Source organism: Panthera uncia, chromosome B4 (genome assembly GCF_023721935.1).
Source record: "Panthera uncia isolate 11264 chromosome B4, Puncia_PCG_1.0, whole genome shotgun sequence".
Taxonomy (NCBI): Eukaryota; Metazoa; Chordata; class Mammalia; order Carnivora; family Felidae; genus Panthera; species Panthera uncia.
In genome coordinates, this window is record NC_064809.1 from 68432881 (window position 1) to 68447950 (window position 15070).

The 15070-nt window shown below is 39.0% G+C and overlaps 1 protein-coding gene across 1 annotated transcript; it reads left to right on the forward strand.

The window, feature by feature from the left end:
• The first annotated feature begins 278 nt into the window (after positions 1–278).
• On the forward strand, positions 279–2012 carry LOC125918981 (AKT-interacting protein-like). Its single transcript, XM_049625324.1, has one exon. The coding sequence runs from the start codon at positions 488–490 to the stop codon at positions 1367–1369; it is 882 nt and encodes a 293-aa protein (XP_049481281.1). The 5' UTR covers positions 279–487; the 3' UTR covers positions 1370–2012.
• The last annotated feature ends 13058 nt before the right edge of the window (positions 2013–15070 follow it).

A 15070-nucleotide genomic window follows, 5' to 3' on the forward strand; every position in this document is an offset into this window, starting at 1 on the left:
TCTGGTGGAGGTTATGCGGCACCTGGGTGGCTCAGTTGGTTACGTGTCTGACTTCAACTCAGGTCTTGCAGTTCTGAGTTTGAGCCCCACCTCGGGCTTTGTGCCAACAGCTCAGAGCCTGGAGCCTGCTTCAGATTCCACGTTTCCGGCGGTTTGCTGGTGAGTGGCCGTCCGTCTTCCTCCCTCCCTCTGGTCCTGCAGGCCTGTCCCGAGACCCAGGCAGAGAGAGTTTCCAAGAAGGAGACGATGTGAAAGCTGCAGGCGGGGCCGACACTTCCGTGAAGGACAGTTCACTCCCGGCGCTGTTACGTAAGGGGAGGGTCAGGCGCTGCCCCACCCGAGAGGAGCAGATTTGACTGGTAGGACGGAGTGCTGTCATCCTAACGCCCCCGGAAGAACGTCCTTGACGGACAGGTAAAGTGACTTCTGAGGACCGAAGAGTTTGATGACACAAGACCACTGAATTTCTTTGTTTGGAGTCCACGTTATGAACCCTTTCTGGAGCATGTCTGCAAGCTCTGTCCGCAAACGATCGGATGGTGAAGAGAAGGCATTAACAGGGGACGTGGTAACCAGCCCTCCACGCGCCGCTCCAAAGAAACAGCTACCTTGTATTCCCAAAAACGCTTTGCCCATTACTAAGCCTACATCCCCCGCGCCAACAGCACAGTCCACAAATGGCACACATGCTTCTTATGGACCCTTCTACCTGGAATACTCCCTTCTTGCAGAATTTACCTTGGTTGTGAAGCAGAAGCTCCCGGGGGTCTACGTGCAGCCATCTTACCACTCTGCATTAATGTGGTTTGGAGTAATATTCATACGGCATGGACTTTATCAGGATGGTGTATTTAAGTTTACAGTTTACATCCCTGATAACTACCCAGATGGTGACTGTCCACACTTGGTGTTTGATATTCCCGTCTTTCACCCACTCGTCGATCCCACCTCAGGTGACTTGGATGTGAAGAGAGCATTTGCCAAATGGAGGCGGAACCATAATCATATTTGGCAAGTTTTAATGTACGCACGAAGAGTTTTCTACAAGATTGATACAGCAAGCCCCCTAAACCCAGAGGCTGCAGTCCTGTATGAAAAAGATGTTCAGCTTTTCAAAAGTAAAGTGGTTGACAGTGTTAAGATGTGCACTGCTCGTCTGTTCGACCAACCTAAAATAGAAGACCCCTATGCAATCAGCTTTTCTCCGTGGAATCCTTCTGTACATGATGAGGCCAGAGAGAAGATGCTGACTCAGAAAAAGAAGCCGGAAGAACAGCACAATAAGAGCGTTCACGTTGCTGGCCTGTCATGGGTAAAGCCTGGTTCGGTGCAGCCTTTCAGTAAAGAAGAGAAAACGGTAGCAACTTAAGCGCTGGTGAATCCGGTGCCCCGTGCACTTTCCTGCCGGCTGCGGGCCTGGTGAGAGCTGACCGGTGGCAGAGGGCCGCCAGAAGAGTAAAACTGTGCGAACAAGGACTGCTATCTGTGTCCATGGATGCTTAGGTTCTAACAGCAAGTTTTGGAAACCTCTCTTTAAGTAATGCATTACTTCTGTCAGAAGTGTCTTTAGGGTGGTTAACTAGTTCAGTACTCCAAATTATTGGGGACCTCGAGGCTTAAGTATTTTTCTGAATATAATGTTAAAGGTAAGTTACATTCATTTACACTAATAGAGTAGACAGTTGGGCGTGCTATCCAGTGGCTTTACACCCATGGTTTCAGTTGTACATATGTTAGGACGCGGGAAAGAGGTAGAGAGAGAGCAGGTTCCATAGCTTATTAGCACTTGTAAGTGGAAGATCATCTGAACCTCAGTCTTCAGCCTACTGTCTCCCTGGTTTACCAGCCCCTGTCATCACTGAGGTACATGTTAGGTGAGGGAGAGGAAACCAGAACACTTGTTCATGGTGGTTTGTTTTTTTTTTTTTTAAGCAAATTACTTACTGTATTTTTATGGCAGAAGGGAGAGAAAGTGTTAAAACGGTTTCTAATGAAGTCAGATATTTAAATGATGAATGACTAATGTGTTTTGTAGAGACAAAATAAACCAATAAATGATTAAAAAAAAAAAAAAAAAAAGATTCCACGTTTCCCTCCCTCTCTGCCCCTCCCCTGCTCACACTCTGTCTCTGTCTCTCTCTCAAAAATAAATTAACATTAAAAAAAATCTAGCAGAGGTCATAGACAAGTAAGTAAATGTAAGTACAACTGGATGAGATAGAAGAGATATCTCAGTCTTCTACCCATAGATACCTAGTTATCTTGAGATTTGGCTTTTATTTATTTATTTTTTTTCAACGTTTTTTTATTTATTTTTGGGACAGAGAGAGGCAGAGCATGAACGGGGGAGGGTCAGAGAGAGAGGGAGACACAGAATCGGAAACAGGCTCCAGGCTCCGAGCCATCAGCCCAGAGCCTGACGCGGGGCTCGAACTCACGGACTGTGAGATCGTGATCTGGCTGAAGTCGGACGCTTAACCGACTGCGCCACCCAGGCGCCCCGAGATTTGGCTTTTAAAGTCAAAACTCTGAACAATAACAAATAACCCCCTCCTCCCCCCAGTAATATAGATACCAGATAAATTTCAAAAAATTATGGCTGCTGATCTATGAAATTTTGTAATGATTATTCTCTGGCATGGTGAGATTTTACATAATAAAAAGCATTAATGGGAGAAAAGCTATAATTTTAACATCCCCAAGTATTTAATTTAAGAAGATGGTGGCAAATTGGAATAGCATTAAATGAATCTCAGAAAGATTTGTTGAAAGAAAAAAAGTCAAAATTGACTACAGAGCTCTTCCGTCTTGCTCCTTAGTTGAGCAACGTTTGAACTACTTTTTGTAATTTGCCTAATATCATTCCTCATGTTAATGATTGTTCTGCTAGATCTCAATAGTTTTTCAGGTTTTATTTTTCATTGCAAAGAATTCAGCAGTTCTCTTCTTTGTTCTGTTTTAGGAACATCTGTTGCAAATGTAGTGTTGAATTTATTTGAAACTAACAGCTGCCCAGTAGCCTGTTAAGAGAAAGAGCCTAGGTGAAATTTCCCTGCAGATTCCTTTCTAAAAGGGCTAGTTTCTAAAAATTTACCTTTAATTACATTTAAATTATGTGATTTGAGGGGTATGGGAAGGGCAACAATTGTCCCTGTTTAGCATGATGGATCAGTGTTTGTGTTTATGATAATCCCAATGTATTTAATCCAAATATTTAGATATTTAAAGACTACGTAAGAAAAGAAAAGTTACAATGTAAGAGGCCAGCTGGCCTACCTGGCTCTTGGCTAATGCTTTCCAAGTGAAGCACCACTGCCCAGACTCTGCAAGTTTCTTTGACAAATTCCCAACTCATGTCTGCCTACAAATCACATTAAAATAAATTTGAATGGTACAACAATCTGAGTCGTTGAATGGAGCTTTCTTTTCAGAACTAAGCAAACAATAAGCTACTACTAAAACAACCATTAAAAAGAAAACCACAAAACTATTACCAGACTGGATTCTACAAATCTTGGGGCCTCTGATGCCCAACTCAGCAATTTTAGCTAATTCAGCAAAGAACATTCATGAAATGTTTGCTAAGTGTCCTCTGGACACTTGCAATAAGACAGCAACAATGCACTCTTTAAAGGTTGCATTTGTAGAATTGTTAACGGAATAGGACTTAAGTTTATATAGCTAAACCTTTACATGGAGTCCATTGTGAACCTTAGCTTCTAGACACACCATGTCTTACTCAACACAACAGCCTTGTGAGGTGAGGATTATTGCTAACCTCAGGTTGTAAAGGAGGAATGGTAGTTGAATAATTCATTTAAAGCCGTGTAGCAAACAGATGGATAGAGTCTAAGGTCACTGAGCTAGCAAATGACAGGGCTGGGACAGACATAATCCTCTCTAATTCAAATTTCCATCTGCCCTTACTACAGTTGAGGACTCCTCTTTTAGGTATCTACCTTTGGGGACTGTAAAAGTAGTGAAGAAGATATTAGGGGCAGAACTCAAGACACAGAAACACTGGTTAATTCTGTGTCAGTATGGTGGTTCTCTCTAGTTCATTCCCTAAAAGTGAAGCCTTCTCCTTCTGCCTTTCTTTCTCTTGCCTCTTTATCCCTTGGTCCCCATGTTGTTTATTCCTACTGTGTAAGAATATGGGTAACTCTACCTAAGTGCTCACCAGAGTCCAAACCATGTATCACAGGGCAAGAAAAACTAAAAAAAAAAAAAAAAAAAAGAGTTAGATAAGAGGGAGTGTGTAGAGATCAAATTATACCACTAAACACTCAAAGCCAAGTTTGTTTTTTCTTTGCTATTCCAATAATGTAGCTGTAAAGAATCATTGAGTGATGGCATATTAGAGTTGGAAAGAACCATAGATGTAATCAAGTCAATGTCTTCTCTGTAGAGGGGAAGGAAATGTGTTCTAGAGAGTGGGGGTGGCATCTAAGTCCACAAAACGAGTAAGTGGCAGATCTGGGACTTTGTCATGGGAACACTCATGTTTAGTATATGCTTCTTCCCTTGAATCCATGTAATGGAAGTCTCTTTCCAGCATGCAGAGTGACTGCTTGGCTTATCTCCAAGCACAAGATTCTGTATCATGCTGGGTGAGGCAGGGTAAATTGCCTTTAAGATCTTGAATTCTGGACTCCCATAGACCAGGTCCATATTTCAACTCTACAACTTGCTGCGGCAGTTAAGGCATGTAACTTATCCTCTTTAAGACTCTGTTTCCATATCTATGACAAGCGATGGTATGTCATACCTCCTATGGTTGTTGAGAGGATTAAAGGAAATAATATTTAATATTCATAGACTATGCTTGCTCTGTGTTGTGTTTGGTACTAAATATTTTATATTTATCATTTCATGTAATACTTTTAATTTGTGCTAAGTGCTTTGACCATAAAGTAGTAAATGTGTCTATCTATCTATCTATCCACAGTTGTGTGTTTGTGTGTGTGTGTGTAGGTGTGTGTGCACGCAAACACATACCCATACACATATTAGTTAGGAATGTGATACATACACACACACACACACATCCCAGCCCCAGTGCAGGTCAGGAATTTCATTTAAGCCTTGACTACACCGACTTGAATAAATAGCAGTGTCCTGTGGCAGGCACTCCCATGCCCTTATACTTGTTCCATGAAGCTACCAAGGCTCACACTCTTTCTGTGTTTCTGCCCTGCCAAAACCTTAGTAGAAGGCTTCCACTCTCAAGGTCACAGGATAGCTGCTCAGCCATACCCCATCTGTGCTTCAGGCTGTCGAAGCAGGAAGGAAGAGAGTAAGGAGCAGAAGGGCAAAGCATGCTATCCTGGAAATGTTGCCCAATGATATATAAGTGCTTCTGCTTACATATCGTTAACACCTCTATCTACAAGAAAAGCTGGGAATGGTAGTCTTCATTTGGGCATATTCATCCCCAAGCGTATGAGATGAGAAATTAACCTGCAGTTTCTGCCACATCTTTGTCAAGATTCTGTACAACCTCCAATTTATTGAGAAGCATATGTGTGTGTATACAAATATATACTGTTAAATAGTATATTGTGTATTAATAATAATTAATACGTATTTTATATATAATGTATATTCACACATTTACATTTTATTGTGAAGAAAACATGGCTGCTTGTCACATAGAGCACTGTGGTCTTAGTAATATGGAGAGATCAGGAATGCAAATACGATTTTCATATCATCCTAGTGAATTGGTGCCTGGGGTTTGGGGCAGAACTCAAACAAAAGAAAACCATCACAGAAACAAAATGATTTTTTATGGGTTGGAGTAACTGAAGGAAGATTCAGAAAGGAGTATAACAGCAGAGAAGAGGCAAATCAGCTAAAAATGTGGTCAAAGGGATAGTTATGGAAGGATATTCACCTAGGTACAGAGAAATTGTGTAGGAAAGAGCCATATCTGTAAGCGGGAGATCTGGAGGGCACTCTTGCTCAAGAAGTTAGAAAGATGTTTGAGGCCTAGTCTCACCTAACCTTGAGTTTAACAGATGGAAAAACCAAAGAGATGGCCTCCTCATTGATGGGACCAGAGGCAAAAAGAGAAAGAGAGATAGAAAGATTTCCAGTTCATATTTGGGACAGGAGGAAGGTTTGGATTAGAAAGGAAATGTAATAGCTTGCAATAAGTTGCTCCAAGTTGAACTGAGTAATGAATCTGTGTACTTACATTTAATGGCATATAATAAAATAAATTTCCAACCCTCACTGCCTCCCTGAGCTTGGATTTTCTTCCACACTCCTTACTGAGCAGGACCATTGGGCAAAGACAAACAGCAAAGGGCCACAGAGCTAAGTTTGAAGTCGTAGAAGAGAATCTCCTGAGGCATTGGCTGAGAACCATAGGAAGTTACTTGTGGTAGAAATTTCCCAGAATTTTTCTATTCTAAGATACTCTGAGCTCATTTCGTCATAGACCTTCACGACTTGACGAATAACATATTGACTAGTTCTTGCAGTTTAATAAAGAGCAGCATGAAATCTTCTGGGAACATCAATTCCTTGTTAGTTGTGTTTGAGGCCAAGAATGCCTAGCACATAGTAAGCACTCAATAAAAATATAATTGCATTTATATATTAAACAAAGTGAATGAATATCTAGGGAGTACTTAGTGTGGCTCCAGTAAATGGCAGTATGGTTATAATATGTGTAATTCAGCTAGTGTTAGTGCTGAAAAAAATTAGCTTGCCTAAAGTACAATTTGAGTTTTAGTTTTTTACTATTTGGTTGAAATCATCATGAATGGACTATTTCCATGCAGTGAAAAAGTTCTTTGGAGGAATAGCAATAAAAATTGTTTTAAAGCATGTTTATTTCCTATTAACATGTCTTGAAATCATATCACTTTACTCAAATCTACAATTAGTGAAGATGAGAAAATCATTCCCTGCCCCACCAAAAACATGTCTCAAACATATTAAATTATTTCTAATATTTTCTTGATATTCATAACAGACTGGCCAAACGTTTTGGCCAAAAGTTTCTAAGTTAGGTTTTCTTCTCTGTTCCCCCATTTTTTTTTAAGCCTTATAGATATGAGTCTGATTAGCTCAAAATCTTTCCAACTTTGTTTATCTGATGCTAGTGTTTATTCATTTGATAAGGGTATGGTCTTACTATGTTCAAAGCAGTGATCTGATTCCTTCTCTCACAGAGCTTTTGGTCTACCAGAAAATGTTTTTATTTTTTTAATTTTAAACTGTCAGTTAAAAGACAGTGCTATTCGTTGATGTACGTGCTGAAATACTGTGATGTAATGCTATAATGACGATTGGCACAGGGTCCTCTGGCAATATAGGGAGGCAGATTTGTGTCATTTTTAAAAGCTTAAACTTGGATTTTGAAATCTGTAGCTAAGTTTTCTAATCTTCTTATGCCCCTCACTGGCTGTGTAATATTTGGCAAATTACCTTATCTCTCAGAGCCTCAAGTGCCTCACTTGTGAAATGAAGCTAATAGTAGTATTCATCTCAAAAGGTGTTGTGAGGACTTAATGAGATACATTTATAATGAAATCAGTTAGAATAAAATAAAACTGCTTAGCATCATGCTAAGTTCTGGCACTGTCTCTCACCAATCTCATCTTTCCTCCCCTCTCCCTCCCTCCCTTCATATCATTTGCACTTTCTCCAGGTCCTGAAGTATGCCTAAGCTTTCTCTGCCCCAGGACCTCAGCACATGCTAGTTCCTTGTCTGAACTGCTCCATCACTTCAACTTACACCGTTAACGATGACTCATCCTTGAGATTTTGGTCCAAATATCTTTTTTTCTCATCCCAAAGTGTAAATGAATCACTTTGCTGCCTTCTCCCCTAACTGCCTATCATTTCCTTACACAGAATTCATCATAATTTGTAATTATACATTCTATTGTATCTATACATTTTTTCTTCCTTATTAGACAGGAGCTCAAGGAGGGTAAGGATCATGTATCATTTGAGGTCATTATCATAAACTCAGTTCAGGACAAATCTTGGCCCACAGGATGTACTTTAAATATTTGATATTTAATGAACAAACAAATGGATGGAAACATGACTTTCCATGGAAGGCATTAACATTGTGTTTTTGGCTCTTTGTAAGGGTCTTTGAAATGCCAAATTTTATCATTTCAAAGAGCAGGCATCTGATTTAAATTGTGGGAGAAGTCAGAAAAGTATTCTTAGAGGAGATGACAATGAAGATGAATTTTGACATCAAATGTTATATTTCCCTTTACACAACGCATATTTTCAGGCTACATCAGTAAGTTTTATGGAAATCCTGAGGAACTTTAGAGAAAAAAATGACTAGTCACTTCACATTGGAAATTATTTAACATAGTTTCTTTTGATGTGTTCAAAGCATTGCTTCACATTATTATTTCTGTGTCAGAGGTGGAGAATTATATAACAAAAATCAAAAGTTAAGTCAGGCTATGGGATAGAACTTCTGGAAGAGATGAAGGCCTAGAAGGCAGAGGGCAACATAGCAAAATTTAAAGCCTACAGGTCAAGGAGACTATTACTGAATTCCTAGCAAATTACATATTTGGCAACTACAGGCCACAAGCTGGAGCTGATATGCCCAAAAGGGGCATGCAGGAAAAGGGAGTGGCCCAATTCAAGCAGTCTGGACCCCCCAAGTGAAACTCACTAGAGCCTCATTAGGAATCAGGATGTTTCTGTCTTGGTGGGCCTTAGCCTTCATTCCGTGGACTGAAATGACCTCCAGTAGGTCAAAATAAGACTCTGATAAAGTCTAAAGTGTTACAAGGTGCTCATAGTCTTAACCAAGAAATCTTTTTCAGAAAATACAGAAGATTTCAGATTTGAATGTCTATTTATGAAGTTTTGCAAGAGACTATCATTCTAGTACATACTCTGACATTTCAACTCTGCCAGTCTAAGCTCATTTACAGAACTTAACCAAAGTTGCTGAAGTATTGAACATCTGTTTTCCCTGAAATGAATGGAAGGCAGAATGATTTAGAAGTTTTTGGGAAACTCATCAAAGTTTACAACAGGAAGAAAAGGTTTTTGATTTTAAAAAGTTTTTTTTTTTAATTAATTTATTTTTATTCTGCCTTGGTCTCTGGCCCCTAAAGTAAACAACTCTCAGAAAAGATGACAACAGAGACTATCAAGTTTCTGCTGTCTCGGCTTTGACAGGAGTGGCCCAGACCATCTGAATCACTGGATTCAGTGTCATTCTTGAAATGAATACAGTTGCTTTTTCCTGCCTGACGTACCAGGCTTGGAGATTGAGGCTATGACTCCTTTGAGTTATTTAGTGTTTATTATAGGCCAAACTGTAAACCCAGCTCTAAGAATGTAAGGACAATAAAACAAGATCACTTCCTACGAGGAACTCTAATGCATTGAGTAGGGAGAAATTCCAATGGTTTGTTGCAGTATGGTAAGTACTCTGTGATAGGCCTACCTTCTATAGAATTCTGAGAGAGAGAGAGACTAAGGCCATTAGATCGTTTATTTATGGGGCACCTACTCAAGGCAAAACCTTACCCTGTAACTGGGGAAGGGAAACACTGAATAAGAAGTTACTTTTCCTCCGGGAACTCTACATGCTCCTATGAGAGGAAAACACACAGATAAATGACTCAAATAATATATAATGAAATCTGTTATAGGTTCTTTAAAATAACAGAAGAAAATGCTCTGTGTCTGAGAAGACATCTATTTCAAACATTATTACGGACTAGAAATTCTAAAATCCTCCCATACTTAAAAATTCTCATTAAAATATTTTAATATATGTATATTTAATATTTATTTTTTGGGAGAGAGCAAGTTGGGGGGGTGGCAGAAGAGGGGGACAGAGGATCTGAAGTGGACTCTGTGCTGCCAGGTTGACAGCAGTGAGCCCAATGTGGGGCTCGAACCCAAGAACCGGGAGATCGTGACCTGAGCCGAAACTGGTCGCTTAACCAGCTGAGCCACCCAGGTGCCCCTAATATATATTTTTAATGCATTGCTGAACTGGAAACAAAGTAAAGGAAAACCTAGGAGGCTGAAAAATAAAACAAAAATACAAGTCAATACAGGTAAACCAGTGGTGAAAATCAGCTATTCCTCTAAAATCATCTACTGTTTTCCCATGACTTAGAGCATTGGTTTTGTTGATCAATGTGGGTCATGAAGAAAGACTAAGACTGTACCAGAAAGGATATCAGATTAGAGATTTGAAAAAAAAAAAAAAAAAAGCCTAGATGTTCAAAGTTAGCCAGTGAAATGATGAACTAAGAAAATTCCTTCCTTGGCTTTGATTCTGGATGGGAGGGAAAAATTTCCCTGTAAGCTGGCTATCTCAGAGGTTTGGGGCCCAAATTCATGCTACGTTTGTATTTCAGATACCATAAGCTGATAATTTATTATAAAGTGACCCTATGTTGGCAGTGTCCCAAGATGCTTGGAAGAAGCAAATATAAATCCTCTCTGGAGTAATGTACCTTTCAAGTCTGGACCTCAAAAATTTCCACTTCCATAAAATGAAGTTTATGGAACATGTGTTTATGATAACAAAATAGTAAAATTCAAGGAAAGAAGCAACCAAGAGCACAAGTAGTCAAAAAAACCCAAACAAACAGAAAAACAAAATAAAACATAAAACAACCAAACAAATTAAAAATCAACACAGCAGCCTCAGACCCTCAGACCCACAAATTCAGTAATACCTGAATTAGTATATTTAATGTGTTTAAAGAAATAAAAATATATTTGAAGTGTAAGTGTAGGACAAGGGGTTTTAAAAACTGAATATTCAGATTTGAAAAGATTCAAATAGAAATTGTAGAAATAAAAAAAATAGTAATAAGAATGAAAAACACTATGAATAGGTTAAACAACACATTAAACCAAGCTGAAGAGAGAATTAATAAATAGAAGATATTTGAAAAAATCCAGAATGTAGCAAGAGGAAGCGTTAAGATATTATCAAAGAGAAATCAAGAAACGTGAAAGATGCAGTGAGACAATGTAATAAATGTCTCACTGAGCTTCCTGAAGAAAAGCAAAGGTAATGTAGAGAAACCCTATTTGAAGAAAAAGTTCTGAGAATTACCTAGAAAAGATAAAACAACTATGAATCCTTAGAAGCAGGGAGTCTCTAAAGTTCCAAGTAAGTTAAAAAAAAAAAAAGAAATCCACATCAAGACATCAAGACATTTTGTAATAAACTTTCTGAGTATCAAAAAAACCCCAAAACCAAAACCAAACACCTCTTAAAAATAGAGGGAAAAAAGCCAGGATATCTATGGAAGAAAACAGATTGACATCTAATTTCTCAAAAACAACAGTGTAAACTAAAAGAATGTAGAAAACTATGTTCAGAGTGTCAAACTAGTGTTGTGTCCTTAGCAAATTTGTCTGTCGAGCTTGAGACTTACATAAAAGTTTTTTTTTTCAGACAGAAAACGTAGAAGATTTTTTGATCAATAATACACCCCAATTTTGCAAGGACAAATGAATAAGAACAATTTGTATAAACAATAACAATATTGTCTAATTTTGTGGGCGATGTAAGTAAAATATTATGATAATTAGTCTTTTTTTGATTACATTTGTACATTAAAATTTTGAGGTCAATGCTTAAAATAATAAAGGAAGAATTTATAATTCCAAGTGAGTGAGCAGAAGCAAGAATGAGAACAAAATTGCACAAAAATATGCAAGAAAGATTAAAAGAAAAAAAACACAGAAAAATTTTAAAGCATAAAATAATAAAGTAGAAATGAGTTGAAATATATCAGTAATCATAACAAATGCATATGGGCTAATTTTTTGTTGTTGTGAAAAGACAAAATTGCCAGACTGAGGAAGAAACAAAATTCAGCTATATATGTTAATTTCAAGAAACACACCTAACACAAAAGAATTCACAAAGTTTGAAAGTGAAAAGGTGGAGGAACAGACACACAAAAATGCTCAAACTCTAATGGAAATGAAATGAAATCAAGAAAAATGAAACTACGGATACCGTTAGCACAGCCTCCAGATAGCAAAAATTTAAAAAAAAATCCATGTTTGGCAAGAATGTGGAGTAATGAGAACATTTACGTACTGCTGGTGGGGGTACAAATTGGTGTCATCATTTTGGAAAGTGCTTTGACATCATCTAGTAAAGACACTCACATACGTGTGTCACAGGGTACATACACGAGAATGTTCACAGCAGCACTGTTCGTAATAGCTCAAACTAGAAAAGTCCAAATGTCCGTCATCAAAACAATGGATAAATGCGGTATATTCATATGAGAATTCTACGCAGCAAGACACATGAAGGAAACACGGCCACACCAAATAGCAGATGTTATAACATTGAACTAGTACTGAAAGAAGGAATACATAAAAGAATACATAGATATTGGCACTATTTATGTAAAGCCCCAAAAATAGATAAAATAAACCATATGGTGAACAGTGAAGTAAACATAGAGCAAATCTTAACAAATAATCGGTTTCATATAAACTGTTACCTAAGCACACTTCAGTTAACTAGAAATCAATAATAAGGATTTTTTTTTAATTTTGTTTAATGTTTATTTATTTTTGAGATGGGGAGACGGAGCATGAGCAGGGGAAGGGCAGAGAGAGAGGGAGACACAGAATCTGAAGCAGGTTCTAGGCTCTGCACTGTCAGCACAGAGCCAGATGCAGGGCTTGAACCCATGAACTGTGAGATCATGTCTGGAGCTGAAATTGGACGCTTAACCGACTGAGCCACACAGGCACCCCAGTAAGGATATGTTTTTAAAACTCCCATACGTTTGACTGTTTTTAAAGTTGTGGGATTTGTATTTGAAAAGATGAATAAGAATGTATAGTAGCCACATGTCAATGATAGCTGACTTTATAGAAGGATCGCTTAGTGTCAGTCACTGCTCCAAATGCTTTTATCTGTGATTTCATTTATTCTTCCAACAATCTCATGAATTTAGTCGTTTTATTAACATTATTTTACCATTAAGAAAACCAAGTAACTTGCTTAAAATCACAGAATTCATATCCGGTGGAGACGGGATCCAAACCCAGGCCATCTTTTTTTTTTTTTTTAAGTTTGTTTGTTTGTTTGTTTATTGTCAAGTTAGCTAACACCCAGTGTAGTCTTGGCTTCAGGAGTAGATTCCCATTGTTCATCACTTACATACAACACCCAGTGCTCATCCCAACAAGTGCCCTCCTCAACTCAATGTCCATCACCCATTTTCCCCACCCCCTAACCTCCCACCCCCATCAGCTCTCAGTTTGTTCTTTGTATTTAAGAGCCTCTTCTGCAAACCCAGGCCATCTGACTGCAGTGATTATCCTTAACCACTCTGCTGTGCTGGCCAGGAACAGCAAAGATGGAGAAACACGGAGATGCAAGACATGTGTGGGGAGCACGTATACAGACGTAGATGGACTGTGAGGAATTTTGGTGATAAGGATGCAAACTATTTGGTAGTTTAGAAATAGAGCAAAATTTGATAAATTGGATTAGTTGTGTGCACTAGAGAAACATTGACGGTTATGAATTATGAAATGGCACAATGATATCTGTATTTTAGGAAGATCCGTCTCTTGTCACAGAGGAGAAACATTTGAAGGCTGTGGTAAAAAGACTTTTTAGAAGAAACTAGAAAGGACCTGTGCCAGAGAAGTTTGGAGGAAAGACAAGTAAAAGAGGAAGATACATTGCTGGGTCAAAATTAATACTTGATACATTATTGGATGTGAAGGATGATTCCAAATGTCTAAACCTTTGCATTTGGGAAGATTATGATGCTGTGAACTAAGATAAGGAATGAAAATGGAGGAATAAGTATGGGGAAGGTTGAGCCCCGAGTTGGACATATTGACTTTAAGGTATCTGTAAGGCACAAATGGGGGTGTTTTGCTGAGGCTGGAATGTGAGCTGACTCAGAAGCTAACTCAGCACAAAAGGAAGGGTTAGAGATGTACAACTGGGCATCATCCTCTGTGGTGATGAAGTATCATAGCTTCTGAGAGAAATTCTTTTAGAGCAGCGAAACCTAACCCCAGATGGTGAAGGTTGAAGGAGAGAAGAGCAGAAGTGCAGATATCCGTGTCTGCTGATCTTTTAAGAAACTGGGTAGTGAAAAGAAAGTGAAGAAGATGGTAAACTAGAGGACAATGGAGTCAATTGTTAATAAATGCTGACATTTATTGTTTATTAAAAGCTTTACATAGATTATCTAACTTAACCTTGCAACTCTGAAATGGGTACTTTGTGACTGATGTTTCATAGATGGGAGAACAGAAGCACAGGAGATTAAGATCACACAGCTAAGCGGTGGAATCGGGATTTATACACAGGCAGTCTGACTATTTTTAAAACATGATACCAAAACACAGCAGGATTCTGGGCAGTAGGTGAGATTTCAGTATGCTTGTAGCATAAAGAGAGTTGAATTAGGTCAGGGTTGTGAAGACAGAGGACAGGCGCAGCAGAAAATAGGAGGCACCAGGATTAACCAGGAGGCGGGGTGCAGATGGGGGAAACGTTTTCCTGTGGGTCTAGGAAAAAGGAACGGGTGATGGAGATACTGCGAGGTGTGGGTGGCAGGGACTCTTGAGGGTTCATTTGGGATGGTTTGGTCCCCTCGTTTGGTTGTGGAGATCCTCTGTTGAGGTCACAGGAGACCAGAGTAGCTTCGTGGCAATGAGTGGGAGCTTGGTTTGAAACAGCTGGGCCCATAGTGCTGAAACAGGGGCAGTGTAGTGGAGTAGCACAGTGCTCAGGGTCAGGGTCTAATGTCAGCACATAAATTAAAAATCACAATAATCAAAGTTACTTTAAAAAAAGTGTCTGATAAAGCACAGTATATATGATTTTGCGTGTACTGTCCTCTCAGTTAGTCTGACAGATCCAGCTTTTCCTCTAGCAATGAAACAGATGGCTATTTCTGTGGTTGAGCACCAGAACAATGAGTTTGGCTTGCACTGGGCCCTTTGAATGAAAAAATCCATGCACGACGAGGCTCCACTGTGGAGGGAGTGTTACAAATATAGTTTGTACAGACAGACTAGGGTGTGAGTCCTG

Excerpts from the sequence above, each read along its gene's own strand:
- LOC125918981 (XM_049625324.1), top strand. The coding sequence starts at position 488 with ATGAACCCTTTCTGGAGCATGTCTGCAAGCTCTGTCCGCAAACGATCG.